Here is a 27870-nt window from a genome sequence, read left to right on the forward strand (position 1 = left end):
CTGCTGAGAGAAACACAAACACGGAAAACAAGGAAATGAAAACATAACCTCCTTGTTGGAGGTAAAGACGACACAATCACCACACAGATGTACAGGAGGAGGCCTGGTTTATTTGAGTTCAGACTGTCTCTATTCACACACATCAACCTCTCGTACATGCAGCGTCACACAACGTTCCACAGATGCCGTCACTCTTTTGTTAATGTAACAAAAACAGCGGACAATTATTTAAACACAGAGAAATGCTTCTTGATACAAAACCATGCCGTGATTTCATCTCTCGGTCCACTCACTCTCGCAGCCAAACACACTACAGTTCAATTATTGCACATCTCATCTACGATGGAGAAAAAGCACAGCATCATATGAATCATATTAGATCTACAGCGACTTGTGTAGCAATGTGAAAAGAGCTTAGGGGCCAAGTGCACAGCACAACATCAGGTGCTTATAGTGAACGGGAATGCTCTGAATCTACAATCTCTCTAAAGAAGTCTGACGTGGCATCTCCCATGATCCACTGGGAGTCTTCGCCTTCATCCATCAAAGGCTTTTTGAGTTTCCACCCACTGTGTTGTGTTTGGACTGCTGTCCAGAGCCAGATCTTGTCTTGCGTCTCTTCGCGTCAGGTAGCTTGTGATAAGCTGTGGTGCAGTCTGCTTTATCTCGCTGAGAGCAACCCCCTCCCCCCACGCCTGTGAAAGCTCAACACAGTGAAACATATGGAAAGTCTCCGCACACACTCTGCCAGTTAGTAAGCTACGATAGAGCCACGAAAAATCCATTTAACTGAACGTCTTTTGAAGTGAGCAAATCCCTTAAATCTCACTGTCCTGCTGAGCCGCAGAATCAGAGCATTTGGACATTTGGAAACTTCAACAGTTAACGCCTATCACACACACACACACACACACAAACACACACACACACACAAACACACACACACATTGTTGGGGGTTTTCTGTCGTGGGCACATCTGCTAGTATTCAGTGGTTTGTTGAGGTTTGCAGGTGAACCGTGTAAATGAACATTTTAATGACTTTACAATCCTACACACTGTTTTACTGGCAGCAGTGTTGAACCTGTCCACAACAGCACATGCGTATCTCCTGCTATTCTAGTACAGTGGTTTGTTTAAGGCGAGAATTATTACAAAAATAAACAGTATCTTGGTAAAAAATAAACAAAAAACGAAAAAAGAAAACACAGAATAAGCATATGGGTGATGTTCTTGGCCTCAGGTAGGCTTCAGCAAGTGAGTACACCACCTAATATTTTGAAAAGCTGTTACCAAGCCTTTCCTCTTTTCAACAATCAGCTGATTCGCGAGGACAGTCACTCTATTACAGCGAAGGATGTCGTCCCAACGATGCTGAAGGCTCAGAGCAGGCATATCAGACTCTTCCCCTCCTCGATCTCCTCCTGAACCTTATCGCTGGAGGTGGCGATCTCAGCCTGCGCGGACAGAACGGAGCATAGGAAGGTTGCCAGCGTTCCTCCTATCGCAGCGTAGAATGCCCAGCCGAGCGAGCACAGAGCCGGCCTGAAGGGTGAGGCCTCAGAGCCACAGTAGCTGATGACCTTCTCTGAACCCCAACCGGCAGGGTACAGCATGAGGCCCACCATCAGCAGCAGGCCTGGAGGGGAGGGGAGAGGAAGATACGGAAGGGGTTTAGTCACATTTGTGTAAACACCACGACCGAAAGTAATAACAGATCGTGGTGCAGCTGGTGGTGACTCAGCTCTGGTGAATATTTCTGTTTTTCAGTGTTTGATTTTGTGATGAGAGGAACTTGTGGACCAGTTTGAACGGCCCCTATAGTGATGTCACATAATGACAGATGACCCGCTCCAGCCAAACACACCTGTGGGAGCCTATTGTTGAGAGAAACACGCAGAGAGACACCCCAATTAGGGAACATGTAATGGAACGCCCGTGGACGTTGCCAACTTGTAAACTCAGATCCTTCACCTCGTAAAATCTATACGGAAATTCCCTCGAGCTTATGGCAAGATTATAAAAAACAGCGATGTGCTTGCATAGATGTGTAAACACGATAGACCATCTGCCAACATAGATACAACACCATTAAAATGAGCCTCGACAACAAATTAGATTTAGTTTAACTTCCTGAGTTTGTCATTTGTTCTTTCTGCTTTTTCTGAGCATAGAGGATGCCAAAAAAATGTACATGCATTTAATTTTGTTTCTGATTGTTTATGTTTAGGGGGAATCCTTGTATATACATCATATGAAATATGCTTACATATTCCATGATCAACACTTATTTGCAATAATTTCTGCAAAATAAGTTAAAAGTAAACAAACAAAAAGTCACATTTTGCACCTTTGCTCTCAAAGCTGGGGTTGGTAATCCTAGAAAAGTTACCAAAAGCAGGCAACAACCAATATGATCCATCCCCTCCCATTGGCTCTCTCGGCAGAGCTACGCCCCAAACATGAATGTTAACTGCCTGAAAACTGTAGACAGGTGCACCGAACAATCACTTCATTGAGACTGAAGTGCTGCGAGGGCCACCAGCATTTTTTTTCTTTTGCTGGGACATCACACTGAGAACCTTTGTAACACCTCTCTCACTCTATTATCCTTGCTCTCTGTCTACACTGTTGAATTAAGGCAAAACTCAAATAAAATAAATTACAATTTGAGTGAAACTGATCACCGAGAGAACAGTTTGTGTAGAAGATCTCACCTGCAATAGCCTGGAGCAGCCCACAGATGTTGAATATGCTCTTCTTCAGGATGCTCTGAAAACACAAGCTGAAGATGGAGACAAAGGCCACGCACCCCAGCACCAACGTCCCTGCAGCCAGAAACAACATGGCAGCCTTCCAGAAGCCACTGGCCACTTCCCCAAACGTCCCGGCGTAGGGCCCACAGCTCACCCCCCGCGCCCTGACCTGCAGGCAGCGGCTGTAGAGACCGAGCGACGGCCGGTACTCCCCAGAATCCACTCCCGCACCACTCACACTGAAGTCAGAGCGGGGGACACCCAGCAGCCAATCAGGACTCATGAAGGCGATGAGCTCAGCAAAGGCCACCACAATACTGAGCAGTGTCCAGAGCATGGAGCGGCACGTTACAATGACATGGCACATGACGCTGACCCCTCTTGAAACGGCAACAACCAGTGATTGAGAAAAATAAAACTTTTAAAGTCTGTTACAGCTCCTCAGAAGTGACGGAAATTCCTTTCCTTCCACAGAGAGAGGTCCAGTAGGTTCCCTGTTCAGATCCAGATGGGCTGCTGATCTTATCCTCTCCGAGCAGATGTTTTCCCTCCTCCACCGATTCTTTCTTCTTCGCTGTGCCCCTCTCCCTCTGTGACGCAAGGTTCAGCTCTGGTCATCCTAAACAACTACAATGCACCAAAGCAGCTCCCCTCAGCCATGGTTTCATCTGAAGAGGAGACCTATACAAACACAGAGACATGATGAGGGTCAGAGACAAACAGTGACTCTACACATAAGAAGTGGGAGTAACTACTGTGTTGGGGGGGGGGGGGGCACTCTCTTTTCCCATCAGCTATGAATCATCCAGCTCCCTTGTGTTTGGTGGACACCCCTCAGAACGTTTGCCTCCTATAACACACCCATCCTCTCACCCATGATTCTTCCCACAACGTGCTACCTCAAATTCACTAATAGCTGTGAGTGCACCAGGAGCTACACTTCCAGATGATTCGAACACACACACACATACACACACACACGACTGCTAGAGATGCCAAAGTTTATACTGTCGTCATTTTCCTGGTGATTACTAGGTCTTTGTGCGTTTGATTGTATCTGTAAAATGACAGGAGCAGTGTGTGTTTTGCTGCCGAGCAGCTGTCAACACAGATCAGCGCAGAGCTCTGTTACAGCACGCCACATTTGACAGTAACGCACGGCACCACATGCCAGATCCTGACGACTGTGGCAAGCACACACACGACATCAAGCAGAGTCATCCAGTTCAACATTTCACTGTTGAGATACTAGTCTGGATACGTGAGATAAGTGACAGGGAGTGGTTATTGGCTGTTCTGGGACATTTCTCTTTTTGTTTTTGATGCTGCAGCAAAACTTTTTAAATTTTCTTTGTTCGTTATTCAACAGAATTCAAAAACTTGATTACAAATTTGTAACAGATGATACTTTCAGAGCAATCCTCGCAATCAAGTGTGTGTGTGTGTGTGTGTGTGTGTGTGTCAGTTTTCAAGTGTGTTTGTGTTTGAGCAAAGTGTGTATACATCCCAATCAAAGTGAGCATGATACTGTTGCTATGTTATGATTTAGTTGCCGTGACAACACTGGCCTCGACACAGCCGTGAGCGACAAGGTTTCTCAGACGCCCTCAGATGTCAGCGTCCAGCGTTATGATGCCGAGGAGAAAATATGCAGAGTTTAAATACAGCTTGGTTGTGTTTTCTTTGGGGGTCAGGAGGATGAATGTTGATCCACTTACACCCCCAGAATCCTGGTGCAGATCCCGATCACAGGTTCAGGTCCAGTCATTGTTTTCATGTTATTTACCATTTACCACATATGACATTTTAATTAATTTCCCAGTGAGTATATCAAAGGATATTAAGGGAAGTGATGTGTCTGTATTTTAATCCGACTTGTTTGAATGTAAGGGGATTGTTGGGCCTTGGTGGAGGACGGAGGTCTGTGAGTGCCAGTTTCTAGAATGTCATACAGCTGTTGAATTATTTAAATATAACTCCTAACTTTTGTTCTTTACTTCCGTTGTTGTAAGGTGGGAGCAGGTATCTCAAAATAAGTTAAGTCAGTTTTAAAAATAACTATGAATAAGTCTTAACCTGAGCCTTACACATCCATCACTTTACTTAAAAAGTTGGTGTATTAGTACAAAAGCAATAAAACTGATAAATGGGGGCTGTTCTATCAAATGATCACCCTAATTCTTGATGTATGTGTCACTTCATGGGTGATGAAAAGTTCAGCACAAGAACATTCGTTAAGAAGCGAGTCACTCTTGTTGCCCTGAGGGGAATGAGTGTGGTATTAGGTTGCACATTCCCTCGCCGCCAGGAAGGTAAATCATTGCACCACATCTGTAAGGAATGAACACTGATGCTGTACATTGTCTGATATGATCTGGAGTCAGTTCAAGGAAAAAACGCTTCAGACATTTTCCAGGCGACAAAATAAGTATTATCTCATGCAGCTAAAAGAGAACGACTGATTCATCCAACGTTGAGGTCAAATGGAAACCAGCAGAACTGGGTCACAATAACAAAGTCGCAGGCATGACAGCATCTGAGGTGCAGGTAGAGGATTTGCAACACTTGAGATGCGGGTGTGATTTAGTTCAGCAAGATTCCTGGATGTCTGCAGGTCACGGTTATGTTTTCAAACTGCTCAGCTGCAGTTTTTTTTCCTCTGGTGGGAAATGTTTGTGCACAGCTTTGCTTTGTCTTGAGTTTGACAGCGATGTCTATCTGTAACCTCCGGGTTCTTCTCATTCCCTCATTCACTGCAGAATTTCAGGGGCACATGCATACCTGAAATTTTGCTTTCGTCTCATTCTACATTTTTGCATCCTAATTAGAGATTACACAAACCCTCAGCCAAAATACACAGTCTGCATATAATTACCCACCTTGATGACTCACTGAGAGAAGTGTATTTCACCTGATCTGAGTTACAGCATAAAGGAGCTGCAGCAATTTTACTATTTATTATCAGTCAACAAAAGGAAATGACCAGAAAAAACAGGAAGTGAAGCAGTGTCCGTCCAACAGCTTCAGAGGCACAGTCACACATTACGAGGACGATCTCCCAAGTTATCTCACTTCAATGTAAAGTGTCATCCCTCACTCATGTTTACACAAAACACACAAAAGCAATGTTTGAAGAAACATGTTTACATCTGAGAATCTACATCCAGTGGTTATAGTGACAGGGAGAAGGGAGAGAACTAAATAATCAGGTGTTTGAAGTGTGTTTATGTGCTTGGAGACAGTTTGGGGAGTGTCCTTTTCTATTATAGTCCTTGAGTTTATACCAGACCATGGCCATACTTTTTGTTCTCACAGTTTCAATTCTGCAAGCACTCACTCAGTTTCATTTGTGTTTTAGCATTATGTAAAGCTTCCATTACAAAACATAATAGACCATAGAATATGTTGTATATACTCTACACATGTCTGTTTGCATAGGTTTGTGTTTACAGCCACCCAGGCTACAGGTTCAGTCTCTCTGTGGTGGAGTTTTTTTTGTGGAGTCTTGTGCTTGCAGCTGATTATAGTTCGTCCAGGCCCGGGCACGGTGCTGTGCTGACTGTTAAGACTACAATGCCCACAAATTAGCAGCTCTGCCTCTTGAAACGACAGGGATGGAGCCTAAACATGCAGTCGGCAGGCACCTTGTGTGATCCGCCCCCTGCACTTACAGGAAATCTCCTCACTTATACCTCATCATGGTTCTCTGTAGTCTCACTAAAAGACTGCACTCAGAGAGAGATGGAAACTGGAGGAGGCTTCAGAGGGGAAAAGATAATTAGGAGAGTACTGAGAGGAAGTATCTGGTAGAGGGGAGAATTTTCTTGACAATTTTAGCTGATACGTTGGAGGTTTTTAAGATTTACCAGTAGGTAGCAACGTAAGGAACATTGTCACAATACCGCAATAATACTGAAAACAGTGAAACTGACGTCATGTGTCTTAAGCAAGATTTACCATATGTTTCAATCATCTGAGATTCTAAACTGCACAAGAGGTGATTTGTGTGTTTGTGTGTGTGTGTGTGTGTGTGTGTGTGTGGTTGCATGCATGAATGTCCTGCCTTTGTGTGTGTATGCGTGTTGAAGTGTCATTGAGCGAGCATAAAGGTCAGTACATCCTGAAACTGATGAATACTTTCCGCTTGTTTGCTGGTTGTTCTGGGAATGTGCTCGAAGAGCATTTTCTTGGCAAGGTCAAGATTTTCTCTGTGTTCATGTGAGAGCTGAGGGAGGAGTATTTTACACTTCACGGCACATCAGACGCTCTGGATTATGACTTATTCATGAGTCGACGATCAGGACGCCGTGGGTGAGAGGATCTCGGCCTCCCAGTTGCTTTTGATGGATATGCATCTTCAGATCTTTGTTACCGCAGCTCTCCGTGCGCCTGTGGAGTCTTAGATATGTATCGTCACCAAAACTGACAGATCCTGGAGTCATGTGCTTCTTTCATGCGATGCTGAGTTTGACTGATGATATTGTTGATTCCCCACAGGATGAAAGCTGAACAGCGGTAATGTGGTTCTAATCTGGAACTGCTCGTTCCCACACTGCTCTGTCGTCCCGACAGAAACCAAGCTTGCCACGTGGGATTGTACACACGTATTGACAGCCTGAAACCAGCTTCCATAGTTTTCCAGTCCTTCATTCGATCCTGCTGCTATAAGACAAACTTTCTCTCAAGGAAAAGCAAAAATACAGGCCATGTTTCAACTAAGGCTACAGATAAATTTGGCGTCCACACTACATGCTGCTAAAAAAAAGTAAGTTGGAAACACTACAGGCCTCATTTTATTTTGAAAACTCTGCATTGTAATCTGGAGGAATGGAGATGTTTGGAAATATTGACGCAGACACTCTCAAACTCTTGGTGACTGGCTCCTTACGGTCACAACGTAGCTTTCGCTGATTCGTCAGACTCTATCACATGACACCTTCAAGAAGAAATTAGCATCGGATACCACTGCAGAGCTCAACATGGTTAATCAATTACAAGCGTTGCTGACCCTGACGTCTTTGCCAACAGCTGTTGCGCAGTTAAATTCTGCATTTTACGATACAAGTGCTTACATGCGTAAGAGAGATGCTATTATTCACGCAATCTCTGACTATTCCCATGTCCAGAGGCAACTTCAGCCCAACATTGCCCATGCATGCCTTCCTGCGTGTGCTGTGGGTACGTAAGTGGTCATGTGACAATAGTTCCTGGGTGTGTTAGTATCGTTTTAGTTTGGAAGCACTGTTTTAAAGAGAAAAAAATAGAACTATGGCTGTAGCCTTAAGAAATGTAACATCAGTTTGAGTCAGAGTCCTTTCAAAGCCTGACACAGAACAGTGACTAAGAAGCATATGTGGGTCAGTCAGTTGGCCCTTCGTTGGAACAGAGCGCTGAGTAGTAAATCTGGAGTAATTGGTCTAAGATATCAGCAACGGTGCTGGTAGCATGCCAAGGTGCTGAGGTAATGAGCGCTGGCCACTGTAGCCTGTTCTGCAGGATGACAGTGAATGAGGACTGGGGGTGGTTGGTGAAGACATCTGAAGCACAGTTGACCCAGATTGTTATACAAAGGAGAGGTTAGGAGTTAAGAGTTTCCAAGAAACAATTCCATTCATGGACATGAATTAAAAATTTGAGAGATGCTGTAAATTATTTGGTTTCTTTATAATAGGTGTGAGCTAGTCCCAGTTGAGAAAAGGGATATTTGAGCTGATGGATCACCCACAGAGATCAGATGACTCCCTCCCAGCTGATCTGGGCTGGGAGGACTCCATTAGCTCACAGATCCTGAACCAGAAACCTCAAACCAAGGCAATCTGTTCCCTAAGCTGCTGCGTCTGGTCTGGTCTGGTCATGCATCTGAACCACCTGGAAGGAAGACCCTCAAACCAAAACCACAGAGTCAACATTTCAAGGGCTACATAGCCAGTCAAACACGTGGACGGTGGGTGAACCATGAGCCACTGATGAAGGTCTGATTTCCCTCTGAAATCAGGAAAAACTGAGACACAAAACTAGTATGAATCCAGTCAGAGTTGGGCAGGACCAAACGTATCCCTCTCTCATAAAAGAATGCAAGCAGCTGAGCTCTAGGTGAAGCAAGAGAGAATGAAGCAATGTAGCTTTAATACTGAACATACACCACCCCCAATGGAACAATGTTACACACTCGGCTTTTGATTTCCAAATCAATCGCCTGTTAACTCTGCAGGAGTTGTCAGTAGTTCATCGAGGATGTGTCATGACATGGCAGAGCGAATGATGTAAGAACAGCAGGCAAGCTATAACATCAGCCAGAGCAGAGACACCCATGCCCTGCAGTGTTGACTCAGACATTTTCATCACAGCTCATTTATCTGCCTCCAGTAGGCAGGTTTTGGGAAGATGTGAAAACTAAACCACATCTACCATCAGAGGCCAAGAGACGGCAACGCCCTCCCCAAAAAATGCACAATACACTAATGTGTTATACGTTATGGCCCCCGATGATCGTCCCACCTCCACCTGTAGCCTAAAGGAGGACGAATCCACCTGTTTTCACAACATTTTAAAGGTTCAGTGAGTAGAATTTACTGATATCTAGTTTTGAATTTGCTTGGTGCAGCTGAACACCCCTCACCTCACCCTCTCCTTCCAAACATGTAAAAGAAACTGTGGTAAACTTTAATTGTCATAAAAACTCAAAAGGTGTTTAGTTTGTTCAGTCTGGACTAATGTAAAAAAAATGGCAGCCTCCATAGAGAGGGTCCCCTCGATGTAAATATAAAGTATTTAAATATAAAGGGCCTTTTCTGGGGTAAAGAAAACTACAATTCATATAATTTAGATGAAACAAACTAGTGAAAACATCATGAGGATTATTCTACTTTAAATTTCTGCCAATAGATCCCTTCCACTTAAATCTTACACACTGGACTTTTAAAAGCAGAGACAGTGAAAAGAGCGATGCAAAACAAGGAGAACAAGCACAAAGATGAGTTCAGTTTCTTTGGTTCACGCGAAGCTTTCTCAGCCCCGACAGATATTAAGAAACAACCTTCAACTTCACCAACTTTTCTTTCGTAAACATCACCATGTAAGTCACTGGTCTCTCGCGCTCCGTAAACATCGAGTGAAAGAATTGAAAAGAAGAGAAAATGTTTCCCATGGCCGAGCATTCACCACACTTAATCACACTCATAACTGCAGCCAGTGAGTGATGGCCGCCATGAAACGCATGTTTAAGGCCCCAGAGTTAGTTTGGATTTATTTTACAAACCTAGATTAAACACTAGAAAACAATCCAAGCTGTAAAACACCATTAAAATGTTATTCCCCAACTGTGCATGAGGAGTGGAGACATGGCAGCGGTCCTAGCTTTCAAATACAAGCGGGGGGCCTGAGGTTTCGGTGACAATAAGAGGCTCCCCAAAATGTAAACAACAAGTCAACATTGAAAAGCCCCTCCGACGGCATGCTGAAACAATACAGCCTACTTTACTGATGCAAAGACACAAAAACAAATACACACTCATAAACTGTGAAAGGTGCCAGCCTGGGCTCACTCATCCAGGGTGTAATTGCATAAAAAACGCATGACTTCCCCAGAGGAAAGTATAAGCCAGGCTCATTTGAGTGTGTGTGTGTCTGTGCCAAAAAAGCCTGAATAAAATCATCGCTCTTCATCTTGTGCGACTCAACTCAACAAAGGCTGCACAAAGACATGCCGACACCGGGCCCCCTCCCTCACTCTTGGGGCTCTCAGACCTGCCACCGTTGGCCCAGAATGCACTTCTTCTCCCTCTCAAAGGCAGGCCGCTGTGGCCCCCCTAACCTATTCAATGTGTGCAGCACTCCCACCCACCGGCCCCTCACTCCCTACACTGACTTTGTTGTGGCCCCACAGTTTCTGACGCACAAAGCCCCTCAGTGACCCTCACATTTCACCCGCACAATGACAGGCATGACACGGCCTCGCTCCACTCCCTCCTCACTTCTTCTGCTCTCACTTTTTGTTTCTGAAAAAGATGATGGATGCACACACAAACTTTTTTCTTAGTTTTTCATAAGAACATGTAGTTGCCTTGATTTCACCTTATATATTACAAAATTGGATGGATTCTTTCCTGACCCATATTGAATCCTTCCAATAAGTATCATGGCAATTCTTCCGAAAGTTTTTGTGTAATCTTGCTAACTATCAAACAAACAAACAGATGAAAACATAACTTCTTTGGTGGAGGTAATAAGCATTAAATCGACACTTTACTTTTGATTACTTTGCTTGTCATGGTTCGCTCCACTTCACCCATGAAGAATAACTCTTATGACAGCGCAAAGTGATCTGGGTTTCAGACTGGAGACTAAAAATGGAAAGCCTGCCCTGAATTACAAACTGGATGCCTGGAGTTCGAAAGACGTTGGTATTTACCAAACACAGACGATCTAATGAAAGACACAACCGAGCTGCATTACAGGGATTGTGGGATCCAGCTGTTAAGCCATCTCCAGCACTTCAGATTTCTATGAATCCAAAAATGTTCCCACAAGGACACTTAAGAATTACATCTGGATTTAAATTAATGGAACACAGTGATTTGGGTCGAGAGCTCATCTCAAAACATCTGGTGTGTAACAATCTACACACGGAAAAGAGCATTAGTGAAATAACTTCATCGCTGAATACAACCATAGCATCACAATCTCTGTGGTGCTATATAATACTGGGTATCTCCTATGTGGTTTAGATTTCTGCTGAACTTCCTCCTGACTCCATTTGATTGATTTCACTCATCAATCACAAAAGAGGGACCAGTTCCTATTTAGGTTGTTTTCACCACGAGGCATAACTTGTTTCTGTCACTACTGTAAAAACATCTCCTCTCCCTGCACGATCCCATCGTTCCATCCAACGACATGTGACGAGTTTCCTCTTGTAGTTCAAACTCATTGTAAGAAAGAAGGCAGGGAGGGCGAACACACTGAAGTGTGATTAGTTGATTTGTGACAAACGTTCTGGAGGGCACCTCTTTGTTCAGGCTGATGGGGAAAAGAAAAAGAGCGGGGGGATTCCCTCCTCCACCTCATTGTTGTACTGTAGTTTGTCCTTGAACTCAGCTTGAGTAAACACTGGACATGTTCCTGATTTTGTTTAGCTTATTATGTAGCACCACTTCCCCTCCCAGTGTGTGTGTGTATGGGTCAGGCAGGGAGCTCCATGGGTGGCTCTCACACACAGATGGACCTCCTCCCTGCTTTTCAAGGACATGGGGTTGTGGTGGGGAAAGAGGATAGAGAGCAAACGCTGCTGCGTGGACAAGTGTGGAAGACACTTTGAGAAATAAAAACCAAGTGGTGTATAAATAGTAGCTTCTAAAGTACGTTCCTCAGGTGCAGACCCTTGCGAGTCTATTGCACACTGCCGGGGGGCCAGAACAAATATCATGAGCAGACATATTGAAAATACTCTAAATACATTTCTAACATCTTTCCAGGACATTTCTTTTGGGTTATTGCTTCACACAACTAAATAGAAGCGTAAAAGACTAGAGGCAATGTCATGTTGTTCTGAGTAGGGTCTACAGAATATTTTCTATCTTGTAACTGGGAGGAAAGAACCTCTGCTCTAACAGACACTGTGCTGTGATGTCAAACTGCTGCCAGATGTTGCCAGCTGTAAATACAGATGCAATGATATCGTCTCCCAATCCACAGTGTTTAAATGTCATCACCACTCAGACTGTGTTCATACAGCTGCTCCAGCATTAAATGTTAATTATCTGATTGTGATAAACCATGCTCACTTCATCTCTTTGCCATCAAACAATAAAGATTCAGAGAAAGAGAGGTCAGCTGATAGAAGACAGAATGGATCCTAGAACAACAGTGGAGTTGGGGACACTTTCAGTCAACACGACTCACATCTACAGACACAAAGAATGAGAACCAGAGTGTGAAACAGCTTCTCCTTCTCTTCTACTCACGGTCAGTCGGTGTGTGCAGGTTTGTGCAGCAGCGAGTGAAGAGGAATCTGTTCCTTTGTTTTTTAAACGCATCGTCTCTTCCCGGGGGTGAGTCCTGCTCTCTCTCCTACCGCTCAGTCACTGAGCCTGCTTCCTCTCTGCAGGACACACACACACACACACACGCACGCACGCACACGCACACTCCCACTCACTAACTAACTGACGTCGGTCCATTCTCCTCTCCTCCCCACACCCTCTTACCTCCCCCTTTCCCCTCCCCCACCCGTCAGAGAGCGAGAGAGAGAGAGAATAAGAAAGAAGAGAAGTTGCAAAGATGATGATGATGAGGGGGAGGAGGAGGAGGAGTTGTCCAGGTTTCTCTATCTGTGAAAGGCATGTCTGAGTAATATCCATATTCCTGAATATTTAAGATCAACCCTTAAACCAAATCAATGCATTTTCTCATGTGTCTTGGGCATAAATTAGTTTGGTCATTTATTTATAAAGCACAAGGTGCTGTACAGAAAAAAACTAAAAGTTAAAAGCAGAGAATTACAATATGCACCTGGATACAAAATGAAAAATTGATTTATAACAACGAGTATTCATTCTATTATGAATACTTAAAATATTTTAGGTGAAATGTTTTTATCATTCCAAACTCAGTGGATATTTTCCTGTATTGCAGGTGTCGACTTATGGCAAACTTTACACTGACTTAAGTTAGTCTCCACTAGGCTAAGGATAACGCTAATACCTGATCTCGCAATTAAAGTATAAAGTAAAAAGAAAATCCTACATCTGTGCATTTATGTAGAACTGCTTTTTTTGGAATTCTTCCTCTTATCATGCACCACAAAATTTAATGTTAATCAGTTCAGTGGTTTTTAGCGTAATATTGCTAAAGATCAGGATTGTACAGATTAAACAAATAAGAAGAGCTAAGAGGTGAATTTCTTCACATTTCCCCATTTCACTTTGGTTTTTCCATGTTTACCAGCTCATAAAAAGCACTGACCTGTGTTTTAAAGCTCGACTGCAGATGAACCTGTGATGAACTTAATGATATTATCATGTTACTTGTTTTGTACAGTAACTTAGGTTCAGCCTCCATGTGATGCCACTTTTACAAGTTAATATAAGAAGAGAGAGTATTCAGGTGGTGACATTAGTAGGTTCTCACATGTTTAGCTTCATGTCTTTACGTCAAATCCAGACAGACAGTGCAGAAGCTGTGATGTTAACAAAAAACACATGTACAATAAGAAAAAGCAGCAACCCCACACACTTATTCCCTCACTATTTGAGTTTTTTGTCTCCTTGGTTCATTTCTGCAGAGATCCTCACTTCCTGCAGCTTGTTTTACCAGTAAATGGACGTCTTCCTCCTTTTTCATCAGATTCTTTCCTCACACATTCTTATGTTACACACATGATCCCTGGGGACAGAATTGCATAAATATGAACATAAGCTCAAATATCCCTGCAGTAGATAACAGATGGTAATGTTAAGTTTGCGCTGAGACTATTCCAGATGAAGTGTGACCTTCGGTAAGAGCCAACGTGTGTGAGCCATATTTTGCTGTGTTTGTGACCGTGCAATTTGAGCTTTACCACATTGGTATTTACGGCATTCCCACTGCTTCTGTTATTTTGTACAAGCCATTTAGAAAACCTAAAAAATAAAAAAAAACAACTCCTCTTCCCAGCCTGTTAACACCAGCTCCCATTTCCTCCCTGGGATGCTGAAGTGGGAGTTTGATAAGTGCAGCCACCCTCTTGACATTCTTCACAGCCTCAAACTTCTGATTCTACAGTTCATCTCTGCGCTCACACGGTGCCTCGCTTCTCCACTGCGGCCGAGCCACTGTGTCATTTGGTCGGCCCTGCCTGCAGGACTTCCTCTCCCCACACCAGATCTGTCTGTGTGTGTTGTGCTGGCTGAGAACACTGTGGGAGGCAGAAAAGGTCTGTAAATAGATAAGTGTGGTCTCAGTGGCGAGCTGGTCTCAGAGGGAGGAAGATGTACTTGGCTGTAGGGCAATTCCATGGGAAACGCAGACCAGACTGAAGAGACACTGGGAGAGATGATTGGGTCTGCTGGTTAGTGGTTGTGGGGAGGAAGTTACGAAATGATGCCATGATGCCCTTCTACGCATGAACACATGTGTGTGTGTGAAAATAAGGGCCGGTATAATTGGGTTAATTGCAGCCAGGCCTTAAAAATAGATCTGCACTGCATGGCACTAAAACTACCAATAAACAAATCATGTTTGAATTTGAAAACAAAGATGTGGGAAATAGACGCCTTTGTGTGAACAAGGCCTGTGTTGCATGGACGAACACGGCTGTAAAAAGTAAGAACACTTGGTTTTTATAGTTGTGGGTGTATGTGGAAATTATGAGTGATGTCATGTTAAGTGTTCATATAACTTTAGATGAATGCTTGTTGAATTTTCAGAAAAAATAAGTTAATGACAAACTTTAAATTCTTGTGTTACACATACAAACTAGGAGGGCACTCAGAAAACATAACAATAAATTACATTAATTTCCTGGAGACCTTCTCTAACCTTAACCATATCTACCACTTACCTAACCCTGACTTTAACCCATAAGTTATGGGGCCAGCTTATTGTCCCCATAATGTGACTGTAGATAGATTTAGTCCTCATAACATCCCCCCCTCTCTCTCTCTTACACACACTGGAAGTTATTTAGGGGTTAAATGCCTCAGTCTATTGAGGTAAACATAAACAGTAACATGCAGTGTGGTCAGAGAGCTGGCATTTAAAAAAAGGAGCAAAATAAAAAAGAAGAATCAATTTTTCTACTTTTGTTTAGTTGGGATTTCCCAGCAAGATGCAGTTTGACGTTGGGATTGAAGTCATAGCAGGACACATGTGACAGAAACAAGGTGTGACATAAAGGTGAGAGCAAAATGACCCCACTCAAACAAGCCAAGAAAGAGTAAAGTCAGGAATTTACAAGAAAGAAAACACTCCGATGTCTCTGCTGTGGCCAAAATCACACTCTCACTATGATTTATTAAAGTTGTGTTGCATTTTATCTGAAAACAAAAAACATCTGGGTATTTCAATCTGTGTCTGACTCATACGTGTGCACATCATAGACTGTAAATAAACATGTACGACATGTCTGCACCTCCTCCCCCTATCCGGAAATGAAGCCAAAACATCCCCAAAACAAACGCTGTCATCTTGTGCAGTCAGAGCCAGAATCTGTGCCGAAGCGATCGGAGCTGCGGTAGCAAGGTCCCATCGAGAAACACACTCGACCAATCGTGAGCCAGCCTCATCAATTAATACCAAAAGTCATCGGAAGAATCAGAACTTGGACAAACATCAGTGTGATAAGACTCTCCTAAAATGACAGACACCTTTTTTTGAGAAAGAACACGTTAAATGAATTATTTTACTAAATAATGAACAAATGTAGGAGGAAGGATCTATGCCCTATCTACAGCCAGCCACCAGGTGGCAATCATGACACTTTGGCTTCAGCTCACCATTAGCATTACTAATACCAATTTTTATTTAATGCATCTATTTCATTTATATTTTATATTTATAATAATCTCAATATATCAAACAACCTGCTCACCCCGCCTCATTCCCGTTAGCCCACATTGAGCATTCAAACCAAACTGACATCAACAGTGTGACACTGCTGCTTGTTTTGCCAAAGCAAGTATAACTCTTGGATGCAGGTGTCGACATGAACTGGGTTTGGACAACACGTCGGTGGTTGCTACCAAACAGAAAGAGAGAAAGAGAAACAGCACATACCAGTGAACTCAGGATGATATTTTAACAGGGTCAAAGTTCTGGATTTTACTGGGCTGATCTGGCAACGTTTGATGATATATATGCTTGTACAGGCTGTAACTGTTCAGGTCATACAGAGTCATTCTGTGAGACTGGAGAAGAAGCAGTTTAAAAGATGTGTTACTGTAAAGCTTCTAATACAGTAAGAGGTGATACAAGTGAGGAGCTAATGAAAAGCTGCTCAGTTGCCTTATCACAGTGAACCACAGGCTGTTCGCTTCAAACGAACAAAAACAGATCATTATTTAATGTAGTTCCCAGTTGACAGTCATTGTAATGCAAACTAAATCCAACTGAAAGAAATCCGCCATATTTATGGAACAGATTTCTCTGAGTGTTTGTAATTTGGTGCAGCTTGATTGAATTTAAGGAGACTGTTGGGCTAAGGCAGATCTACAGTATGTGTTCCCTTAGAAAACAATACAAAAGTTGATTTAATGGTTTCTTCCCTAACCGTACCGTATCCTTCCACTAAGATTTGTGGAAATCCGTTTCGTGTAATCGTGCTTACAAACAAATGGACAGGGGTGAAAACATAACCTCCTCGGAAGAGGTAATAACAGAGAAACACAATACAGAGAGGCAAGAGGCAAAGAGAGGAAATACAGGCTTCATGTTTGACGTTAGAGAAGAGCACCACGGGGTCGTATTAAGGTGTTCCAGCTCCAAAAGCCTGCAGAGCTTCAGTATTAAGAGGGACGATCACGGTTCTTCTAAAAGATGTTTCCTCTGTTTCATGTTTTGATGATGGAGGTGGAAAGTGTTAATCCCTACAACCAAATATTCCATTGGAGTATCAGATGGATTGAGAGATGGCAACCGTCATTCACACGGATTGAACTATTCAGTGACATGTTATGCCGTGTATGTAATCACCTGTGTTGTTTTTACCTTTAGCCAAGATGGTTTGGTTTGTCAGCCGGAATACACAAAAAGTACTAAACATATTTCCACAAAACTTAGTGGAAGAATGGAACATGGGCCAAGGAAGAAACCATTTAAATTTAGCAAGAGTCTGGACAAAGGTGCAGATCCAGGGATTTATTCTATCACTTTCTTTAACATTGTGAATGTCATTCTAGTTTTAACTGTGTTTCTCCATTTATTTTCAGCAGTCAGATGTCTGGGCTGACATCAGAGAAAGTCATTTACTGAAGATAATGTACTCTTCTGCCCTCTTGTGTCTCAAAGTAGTTTTTACAATCCTCATGTTTGTTTTCAGTACATTTTCAAACATATTTAAAAGCTATGAAGAAGTGGATCATGACGAGTGTGTTGCAACAAGATGCTATTTTGTCTGAAAACCAGTGTCTTTTATGGAATGTATAAGTAAGATCGGAGCTGTGAGGACTCAGTGGGTTTACTAGGTCAGAGTGCTCTCCCTCTCTGCCTCTCGCTATCCCACTCACTCAGTGTCTCTCACCCTATCTGTGGCCTGCATATCCACAAAGAATGGACGGATTCAGCAGAAAGTCTTCTTCAGTCTGAGCTGTGATTGGACCAGAGGAAGGGGTGGAGGTAAACAGAGGGGGCTGCAGTGGCAGAGGGAGTCTCTCTCAAAAACAACGGGTGAAGCAACACAGAAAACAGAACACGTGTGAAGATTACAGGGAGAAAAGACTTCAAGAGGTGGGACAGTGCTGTTCTCTGTCGACTCTGATGCATATAATTTTCATTTTCTGTATCAGTGGCCACTGCTTTCAGCTCGTGGGGGATTTTAACAAGTTCTCTCAGCAGGCACAAACAAAATCAGGCCAGAAACATGATGGGCCAATGACATATAGCTGCAGGCTGAAGAAACAGGGTCAAATCTTTATAAACGGAAAAATAATATATAATCTTGTATCAAAGGTTATAATTTGGGCCGACTATTCTCTGCTCTGTTTCTGTTGCCACCAGGCCAAAAGACCATGTGACTGTCCAACACTTTATCAGTGTGTTGGGAGTCAATAGTTAACCACAACTTTATCAGTGTCAACTCAGGATACATTTCAGGCATGTTTCTCCACAGCAGGAACCAGGTTTGCAAACCTGCAATTTTCTGCACTCTCTTCCTCCACTCTCATGCCTCAAATCTGGCCTCTTTCCCAGCCTGCTCCGTCTTAACCCCTTTCCACAATTCCAGCTCCAGCAGAGTTATCCATCGACCCCCCTTTGAGCAAACACCCGTCAGTCCCCTCTCCTTTGGTCTGTTTACGACTGCACAGACGTTCCAGCATTAGCCTGTGTGAACTAGTTGTGGCTGCATAGAGAAGATGCAACTTGATACAGAGGCTGGTCAGCACCGGATACTCCGACCGGAATAGCTGGAATAAAAGAAATGCAATACGGTATATATGAAGCATGTAAATAGATTTCATAGAACTGAATTCATGGTGTAACCCCAGAAGAGCCCATGTGTAATAACTGTAGTTGTGGCTTCTCAGACACTTCTGAGACAAGGGAAGGAGAAAGAGAGAAGAGGAGCAGCCATGAAGTGAGTAAGTCAATGATGAAGAAATAAAAAGAAATCCTGAAGAATAATGAGATCACAGCAGGAAAAAGTGCCACTTATAAAAAAGAAAGGTGTTTATCATTCCATCTGATCCCTTCACTGTATCTTACATAATCCATTAGATCAGTGAACATGATGTAATGTGGGCAGTGGGCATGGAGAGCCGTGCTCAGGGTTGTGGTTCAGTGTGCACGTGGAATTTGGGGTCTCTACAACTGAAGCTGCTGATGCTGCCTGAAGCTCACTTTACAGTGAACCTAACACCGCTCTGTGAATACAACCAGTGCAAATCAACACACGTTTAAATAAGTTGTTCACAAGGAGAAACTAAAGCGTCTGTTTGATGAATAAAATGCATAAAACCATTTTCTTCCCACCAGTTTATCATAAAGGGCTTTTAGTATGTGTTTTCTTTTTGACAGCTTTCTACTAGTAACACATGCAAAATGGAACAAATTACCCGTCTTTATCCATATTTCTTTTGTGTGACAGCCTGTTTTTATCCAGATGTAGAACATAACTATAATAAACATGTTCACTGACTGAAAGGCATAGTTGGACATTTTGCAAAATACGCAAATTCACTTGGTTGCTGAGAGTTAGTTAAGAGAATTGATTCTACTCACATCTATAATGAGAGACAGATCAGCTTTTCTTGCTCTGTCTAAAGGAATTAAAATGTTAAATCACATCTGTTCCCAAAAAACAAAGTGTAAAATCAACAGGGATGATGTACAACAATTCTTGCACCGATTAAATAAAAATGAGATATGTCTTTATTAGTGAAGTTTAGGAGTGTCGGTAAGACACAATCAGGCGAGTGGTTCTTAGTCTTTTCAGTCAATATTCTAGAGAAACCCAACCCTACAATGAGCAAACATTGAACAATCCTCTGCTGCATGGCATGAGTTTGTAACAGCTGACCTACCAGTGAATAAAGGTTCAAATACAAAACATATTCGCAAACAAGTGCCAGAATCAATTTTTTGGGACATGCAATATTTCTTTTACGTAATACAATAAACACTCAGCTCAGTAGAGAGGGAAATGTTCTGTTCAGCTCGAATACAAGCTGTTGAAATCCTTCAGTCAAGTAAAGATGGGAGGCGTTTCTCTGAACTTTGACTCTGTTGATAAACACCGTACGGACGCCTATCTGTAACATTCCCCCTGAAACTGGATAAACCCAGAGCTGACAGAACTAGACATCGCCGCTCCACTGAAGGTCAATATCCCTTTGTGTGTATATGTGTGTGTGTGTGTGTGTGGACTGCGGCTAGGAGAGGAGGTGTTACTGGTTAACCTCGTTAACCTGTTTATGCATTGATGCATGATGATCATGATCAACACACAGCCCTGTGTTTTTAATTTAAAAAAAAAATAGTAATAAATGTTTGTGTCATAAGAAGGAAAATACTCAAAAGTCTTTGGTTCTGTCAAAAGCAGCAACTAACAATAGTTTTTCTTTATTGATTAATCTGCTGAATAATTTTTTCTAAATGACAGAAATCTAAATGTTCATCTCTGTGACATGAGCCAAAAGTAATGTCATAAAATTGACTGCTGTGTTGCACAAGTTAAAACAGCAGATTGTCACTATGAAGATGCTGAAAATCTATTTTTGAGCATTTTATCTTTAAAAACTGAGGGTTTATCAAAATAGATGATTAATTCTGTCATCCAACCAATCAGCTAATTCAGCTAATAGAAGTCCATATAAATAAACTATGTTATGTGTATGTTTTATCTTCTTTGTACAACTTAATAACAAAATAATTTAACAAAACACAAATCTAAATCATAACTAAGAGCTAACATGCATATGCTTCCATCAATGAGCACACATGACTGTTGCAAGCATTACCCGCTCTTATCAGCCGTGTGTCTCAAGACCAACAGGAATGTTAGTAATTGGACAGAAGGTGAAAAATAGGAGCTTATCTTTTTCAGGCCTGTGCGGAAGGTTCAAACTGTGAGGACACGGCCAGGCCTTAATTGCATCAGACATTTCAGGGTCACAAGAAGAGGATAAACACCTGAAGGATCTGGTTTGATGCAACCAGGCATTTATAAAAACGAGGTTAAAAACCTTTATTTATAACAGTCTAATACTGAAAATATCCTGCAGGAAGCTTGTAAAAGTAAACTGTGTAGAATCAAGTCAAAAGCAAAAACCTTGGTAACATCATAAAGATGCTCTGGTCTGTTAAACTAACCCTGGATCCTTCTTTACTAAAATGATGTGGGAACAAGCTAATGTTAAACTAGAGATATTATTGGCTGGATTGTTAATATAATCATTAAACAGCAAAGTCTTCTATTACGAATCACATGTCCCTGTCTTACCCTCACCAAGTCCATGCCACCTTCATCGATCAATGATCCAGACGATGTTGCACAATATCTAAACAGTTATGTGGCAATTACACATGGATTTGGCACAGAGATGAAATCCTCCCATATTCACGCAGCAGTATAAAACTGGTGCGGAGCAACTCTCTGCACGTTTCCAGCCAAAAGAGGGGTTCACGCTTGTGCTTAGTTCTGCAACTGACACTGGGAAACAGAAATGGCACCTGTCAAGAAGGTAAAATCACTTTCCGTGCAGATATTTTCATATGAATTTGCAGAGGAGAGGGGTTTTCTAAATGCATCATGCAAAGTGAAACTTAAAGGCTATTGAACTGCTATTGTAAAGGTGGTGTTGTCAGGAAAATGTTGTCGTAGGTTGCATGTTTTTTTGTGTGCATGCATTTGATTTGTGAAAAGCCAGAATAAAGCAGTCACTGCTGGAGACTCTCAGGCTAAAACTGCTTTTATCTTTGCACCTTTGTACCTGAACCGCAGCTTCTCTCACACAAACACATATGTAATCTTAAAACTTTCTTTGCACAAACTGGCATTCGTCAATTTCTCGACCACTTTTAAATGTATATTTATTAATATGTGTGTGTGTGTAAATGTTGACAAAGTTACAAAATATTAAAACAGGTGCAATCCACTCAGTGAACAACGCAGGTTAAGTGTGTGCATGGATCCCTCTGCTCCTACAGGGTATCCTTGAGCGTCTGAATGCTGGGGAGGTGGTGATTGGCGATGGAGGCTTCGTGTTTGCACTGGAGAAGAGGGGATATGTGAAGGCCGGGCCCTGGACACCTGAAGCCACTGTCACTCATCCCGAAGCGGGTAAGAGAAGTCACTAACACAGACACGCACAGACACGCACAGACACAGACACAGACACAGACACACACACACACACACACACTCCTCCAGTCCACAGGCCATAGTGTCCTTGGGCAAGAAATTGAACCCCAAATTACAGCTGATGGCTGTGCCAGATACGTGTATGAAGGGTGTGATAGAAAAAGTGCTGCGTACAGAAGCATGGTATGAATGTGTGTAAATCAATGAACAGACAAATCTGTGTTTTTTCATTAGTGCGACAGCTGCACAGGGAGTTCCTGAGGGCAGGATCGAATGTCATGCAGGCATTCACGTTCTATGCCAGTGATGACAAACTGGAGAACAGGGGGCAGACACTCAGTATCACTGTAAGTGTTCAACTATATCACTCTACAGCCAACATGAGCTTGGACTGATCAATAAAAAAGACCATATTGCAGAGAGTGTGATCATACAAACTCTTAACCCGCTTCATTGTTTCAGGGAGTCAAAGTCAATGAGGCCGCCTGTGACCTGGCGAGGGAGGTAGCCAATGAGGGCGATGCTCTGGTCGCTGGCGGAGTGTGTCAGACTCCGTCCTACCTGAGCTGCAAGAGTGAGAAAGAAGTGAAGGCGATCTTCAAGAAACAGCTGGAAGTGTTCATAAAGAAGAATGTGGACTTCCTTATTGCTGAGGTAGATTTAGGTCTAGTTTTGTCAAAACTGCTCCAATCTGAACTATGATTGTTGGAGCAAACACAAGCTGACTGTGTGGTTTTTGGTCGTTGCAGTACTTTGAGCATGTTGAGGAGGCGGAGTGGGCCGTGCAGGTGCTGAAGACCAGTGGGAAGCCTGTAGCTGCTTCTATGTGCATCGGGCCAGAGGGAGACATGCACGGCGTCTCACCCGGAGAGTGTGCCGTCAGGCTGGTGAAGGCTGGTGTGTATTCCATCCACCCTGCATGATCACAAACTTGTGTCCTTACTTCAACATCAGTTGTTTTATCTGCTACAGCAATAACCATCTCCCCCTCTGCTCCCCAGGTGCCCAGATTGTTGGCGTCAACTGCCACTTTGACCCCATGACCTGTGTGAAGACTGTGAAGATGATGAAGGAGGGAGTGGAGAAGGCCGGGCTGAAGGCTCACTACATGTCGCAGCCACTTGCCTTCCACACTCCCGACTGCAACTGTCAGGGATTCATCGACCTACCGGAATTTCCCTTTGGTAATATTTTTCTAGTTTTACTTAAACATTAAAAGAGAAATAAAGCATCTTCCAGAAAACAATTAGCAGCATTTCAAGCATTTGTTTCCATTTTCCTGCCACTCTCAGCCCTGGAGCCCAGGATCCTGACCCGCTGGGACATGCACAAGTACGCCAGAGAAGCCTACACGGTTGGCATCAGGTTCATCGGCGGCTGCTGTGGGTATGAGCCTTACCACATCCGAGCTGTGGCAGAGGAGCTGGCCCCCGAGAGAGGAGTGATGCCCCCCGGCTCAGATAAACATGGCATGTGGGGCGCTGGTCTGGAGATGCACACCAAACCCTGGGTCAGAGCCAGGTAACACATCTGGGAAATGAGTGCACTGTAATGCAAACAATTTTATGAATACGATTTTTTTCTCCTGTATAACCGTCTGTCTTTATCTCCTCTAGGGCCCGCCGTGACTACTGGGAGCATATCTTGCCCGCATCCGGTCGTCCCACTTGTGCGTCCCTGTCCACACCAGAGAGCTGGGGAGTGACCAAGGGCCACACTGACCTGCTGCAGCACAAAGAGGCCACCAGCACCCAGGAGATGAAGCATGTGCTGGAAATGCAGAAGAAGGCCAAGTCCTCCGCATGAGCGAGACAGAGCGAGAACGTCGTCGGTCAACAACAAAGAGAGTGAAGTCTTTCCCAGTTCAGTTTGGAGATAAAAAGCACTTGTAACAGCGATGCTCCAGCTGTGGAGTATTACCATGTGAACCCCTCAACAATAAACACATCATTCTACAAACTGGCCTCAACTCTCAATATGTCACATATGTCACATATGCACTGATTTCAACATGGTTCAATCTTTACTGGTTTGTTAAAAGTAGCTGTGTCAATAAAGCAGAAACCCCCGACACACTAAAAACACACCCACAGCCATATTTAATCCGGACCAAACTAGTAGTGGACATCCACAATACTCTCATTGAGCTAAAGAGGGGAGGGGGGGGGAAGGAGTAAAAACACCTCAGTTGTGTAACTTGTCCCCTTGCCAATCAGAGCAGCTCTCACTCAGACCCCTCCCCACCTCCAAACAGATTTATAGTGGCCCTGTGCTCCACTCTAATGTCACTTCAGCCTCTCAAAGTCTGAGCAGTCAGGGGTCCACTCAGCTGTAGGAATATGGCACCAGCAAAGAAGGTATGTGTTGAGTTTTGTCCTGAGTACCATCATGCAGAGTATCCATGCAGGGAATTATAAACAGTTGTTTTCTGGAATCCCAGGAGAAATACTACAGCATCTGTGATGTGACTTGTAAAGACTCTTGAGTCGAGCTGCTGAGGGACACGCTGTATATTTGCGCTCGTGTATTCTAGACAGTTTTCCGAATGAACCTTCTGCACACCTGACACGTGGGATCACATTTCTGCAACCAACTGAAACTTTCAGCTGTTACTGGAGAAATAAGATCAGTGACCGGACCTCTCACTACACTCTACACATTAGAATGAGTCAAACTGACCAGTGTTGCCTTCCAGCTCAGTGTGATATAGATGATTTATATTATTATTTCTTACTAAAAGAGACATTGAGGTTTTTATTAAAAGATTAAAATTTTAATTTAAACCTTAAAATTAACCTTAATGAATAACAGATGATAATAGTTTTTTATTATTGTAGAATTTCTAAGATTTGTTAAGTGCATTTTTATGTTAGGATTTCTCATAAACTGCGGTGGTGCTCAAGTCAGTGTGGTAACGGAGGATCTGGTGAACAGCAGGTGGAGCTTAAATAGATTCAGTGTTTTTGGTGACTAAAAACATTTGTGGAATAATGCACAAATGTGAATAGCCATATACGGTCTACATCAGTCCAAGCTTACGTTGATCCATCTTCACAGGGAATCTTGGAGCGTCTTGACGCCGGAGAAGTTGTGATCGGCGATGGTGGTTTCGTCTTTGCCCTGGAGAAGAGGGGATACGTGAAGGCCGGTCCCTGGACACCTGAAGCCGCTGCAGAGCACCCTGAAGCAGGTGAGAATTCTCTTTTTTCAACTTATATTGGCTTCCTCACTATTCCCTGCAAATAAAAATTCTCCATTAATTCTGTGTCATAGTCAGATTGTGTTATGATGCAATTATTTGTTTGATGATTCTCAGTGAGACAGCTGCACAGGGAGTTCCTCAGGGCCGGGGCCAACGTTATGCAGACCTTCACCTTCTACGCCAGTGACGACAAACTGGAGAACAGGGGCAACAAGCTCACCTTCACTGTAAGTTAAACCACATCACTTTCATTAGAAGGAACAGATCATCATGATAAAATGACTCCAACCAGGAATGCTTTTATGGTGTTAATATTATTTCACGTGTGTCACGGTTGTCTGTATGATTCCGACCTTTGTTTTCTTCCTGCAGGGCGCTCAGATCAACGAGGCCGCCTGCGATTTGGCCCGTGAGGTCGCCAACGAGGGTGACGCTCTGGTTGCTGGAGGAGTGTGTCAGACTCCATCCTACCTGAGCTGCAAGAGTGAGACAGAGGTGAAGGCCATCTTGAAGAAACAGCTGGATGTGTTCATCAAGAAGGACGTTGACTTCCTGATTGCTGAGGTAGAGTTGTTTTAAAAAAAAATATTTTGCAGCATTTGCAATACTTGAGCCAGTTTTGTCTCATTTGTTATGCTGGTGTCTGTATCCTGCAGTACTTTGAGCACGTTGAAGAGGCTGTGTGGGCTGTGGAGGTGCTGAAGGAGACAGGGAAGCCCGTGGCTGCTTCCATGTGCATCGGACCAGAGGGAGACATGCACGGAGTCTCACCTGGAGAGTGTGCCGTCAGGCTGGTCAAAGCCGGTGGGTTCAGTGTTCAGTACATCCCTGAGATATCAACTATCCTTTTTTATTCTTAATAGACCATCTAAAAAATAATCAGAGTTTCAGTTTTTGATTACTGAGTATTAACAGAAGCATGATGTTTGTTCATATTAACTCATCTCGTCGTCACATGACCTCTCTGTAGTGTGACTAAGCAGGGCAATATTTTTAACTGGTGGTTGTTTTCTTTCATTACCAGCTGCACCGTTAACAATAATTAACAAAATTTGAAAAACTTCTATGGATTCAACACAAACCTTGAAACCACAACTGCAAACGACAGATCAGCTCACACCAATGCATGTTCCTCTGTAGGTGCCCAGATCGTTGGAGTCAACTGTCACTTTGACCCCATGACCTGCGTGAAGGCTGTCAAGATGATGAAGGAGGGAGTGGAGAAGGCCGGACTGAAGGCTCATTACATGGTGCAGCCCCTCGCATACCACACCCCCGACTGCAGCTGTCAGGGATTCATCGATCTGCCAGAGTTTCCCTTTGGTACTAATAATGTGTTGCATTTAGATTTGAACATTCAGTTAATGTAATCATGTATAAAATGACACTTTCACTGGATGCAGGTATATGTGCCGTCTGCTGGTGTGATGCATGACAGCAAAGTCATCCATTCAATGTCCAACCAACCTGCAGGTGTATGTGTGTATAACATTAAATCTTCTGTCAGGTCTGGAGCCCAGAATTCTGAGCCGCTGGGACATGCACACATACGCCAGAGAGGCCTACAAGGCTGGCATTTTCTTCATCGGTGGCTGCTGTGGATTCGAGCCTTACCACATCAGGGCTGTGGCAGAGGAGCTGGCCCCCGAGAGAGGCTTCCTCCCAGCTGCATCAGAGAAACACGGCAACTGGGGTGCTGGTCTGGAGATGCACACCAAGCCCTGGGTCAGAGCCAGGTCAGTCAACATGTCACCGAGTAACATAAATATGCAGCTAATCTCAATCAAATGTGAAATATCAGTTTTTTGGTATTCTTGTATGTGTATTTCTCTTTTAGAGCCCGCCGTGACTACTGGGAGAACCTGAAGCCAGCCTCCGGCCGTCCCCTGTGTCCCTCCATGTCTCACCCTGATGGTTGGGGTGTTACCAAGGGCCACACTGATCTCATGCAGCAGAAAGAGGCCACATCTCAGGACCAACTCAAACAGCTGTTCGACAGGTCAAAGAGCCAATGAGTCACTCTCCTTCAGACCTGGCAGCAGAGCTGATGGTTCCATTAAACTTGAGTCAAACAGCCGCGCTGTGGAGCAAACTGATGCTGCACGGCGTGTGTTCACTCTCTGTAAACGGTGCTTCAGCCAACAAACATGTCAGGGTCAGAATCCTCACTTGAGACGACTTCTCTACCTCTGTTGATTAACTGTGGTTAATGTGACGCCACAGAGGTATCTCAAGTTAGGAGTCAGCCTGTGTTAAGATTGGGACCTTTTTGTTTTCCATGACGACGGACCAGTTTGTGTAATAAAATAAGATCTAATAAAATGGGAATTGGTTACTTACCAGTTATGATGTTTCATGATGTTGATGGGCGGGTGAGGGCAGGGTGGGGGTACTCTCTATCTCACCATGCACACAAAGCTTC

The 27870-nt window shown here is 43.4% G+C and overlaps 3 protein-coding genes and 1 long non-coding RNA gene across 4 annotated transcripts; 2 read left to right on the plus strand and 2 right to left on the minus strand.

Moving 5' to 3' along the window:
* Positions 1-90: 90 nt before the first annotated feature.
* Positions 91-12918, minus strand: LOC109637165 (LHFPL tetraspan subfamily member 2a protein-like). The gene is made up of 3 exons (XM_020099362.2): positions 12717-12918; positions 2716-3435; positions 91-1637 (listed from the first exon to the last, which is right to left on the minus strand). Exons 2-3 carry the CDS (start codon positions 3119-3121, stop codon positions 1381-1383), a joined length of 663 nt encoding a protein of 220 aa, XP_019954921.1. The 5' UTR covers positions 3122-3435; positions 12717-12918; the 3' UTR covers positions 91-1380.
* Positions 12919-21477: 8559 nt separating this feature from the next.
* On the plus strand, positions 21478-24205 carry LOC109637078 (betaine--homocysteine S-methyltransferase 1-like). Its single transcript, XM_020099207.2, has 8 exons — positions 21478-21626; positions 22093-22225; positions 22481-22593; positions 22709-22900; positions 22996-23143; positions 23248-23430; positions 23539-23767; positions 23863-24205. Exons 1-8 carry the CDS (start codon positions 21609-21611, stop codon positions 24050-24052), a joined length of 1206 nt encoding a protein of 401 aa, XP_019954766.2. The 5' UTR covers positions 21478-21608; the 3' UTR covers positions 24053-24205.
* Positions 24206-24444: 239 nt separating this feature from the next.
* Positions 24445-27787, plus strand: LOC109637079 (betaine--homocysteine S-methyltransferase 1). Its single transcript, XM_020099209.2, has 8 exons — positions 24445-24603; positions 25304-25436; positions 25563-25675; positions 25821-26012; positions 26105-26252; positions 26589-26771; positions 26956-27184; positions 27286-27787. Exons 1-8 carry the CDS (start codon positions 24586-24588, stop codon positions 27461-27463), a joined length of 1194 nt encoding a protein of 397 aa, XP_019954768.1. The 5' UTR covers positions 24445-24585; the 3' UTR covers positions 27464-27787.
* On the minus strand, positions 26137-26654 carry LOC138407466 (uncharacterized). Its single transcript, XR_011240869.1, has 2 exons — positions 26531-26654; positions 26137-26316 (listed from the first exon to the last, which is right to left on the minus strand). It is a non-coding gene; the product is annotated as an uncharacterized lncRNA (long non-coding RNA).
* Positions 27788-27870: the final 83 nt, after the last annotated feature.

This window comes from Paralichthys olivaceus, chromosome 4 (genome assembly GCF_024713975.1).
Source record: "Paralichthys olivaceus isolate ysfri-2021 chromosome 4, ASM2471397v2, whole genome shotgun sequence".
In the NCBI taxonomy this organism is placed as follows: domain Eukaryota; kingdom Metazoa; phylum Chordata; class Actinopteri; order Pleuronectiformes; family Paralichthyidae; genus Paralichthys; species Paralichthys olivaceus.

Bases quoted from the DNA above. Each gene is read 5' to 3' on its own strand.
- LOC109637165 (XM_020099362.2), bottom strand. From the start codon at position 3,121: ATGTGCCATGTCATTGTAACGTGCCGCTCCATGCTCTGGACACTGCTC. The intron at 1,638-2,715 runs GTGAGATCTTCT...CCTCCCCTCCAG, and splicing joins GCTGCTCCAGGCTATTGCAG to GCCTGCTGCTGATGGTGGGC.
- LOC109637078 (XM_020099207.2), top strand. The intron at 22,901-22,995 runs GTAGATTTAGGT...TGGTCGTTGCAG, and splicing joins TGGACTTCCTTATTGCTGAG to TACTTTGAGCATGTTGAGGA. The intron at 23,431-23,538 runs GTAATATTTTTC...TGCCACTCTCAG, and splicing joins CCTACCGGAATTTCCCTTTG to CCCTGGAGCCCAGGATCCTG.
- LOC109637079 (XM_020099209.2), top strand. The intron at 26,253-26,588 runs GTGGGTTCAGTG...GTTCCTCTGTAG, and splicing joins CGTCAGGCTGGTCAAAGCCG to GTGCCCAGATCGTTGGAGTC. The intron at 26,772-26,955 runs GTACTAATAATG...ATCTTCTGTCAG, and splicing joins TCTGCCAGAGTTTCCCTTTG to GTCTGGAGCCCAGAATTCTG.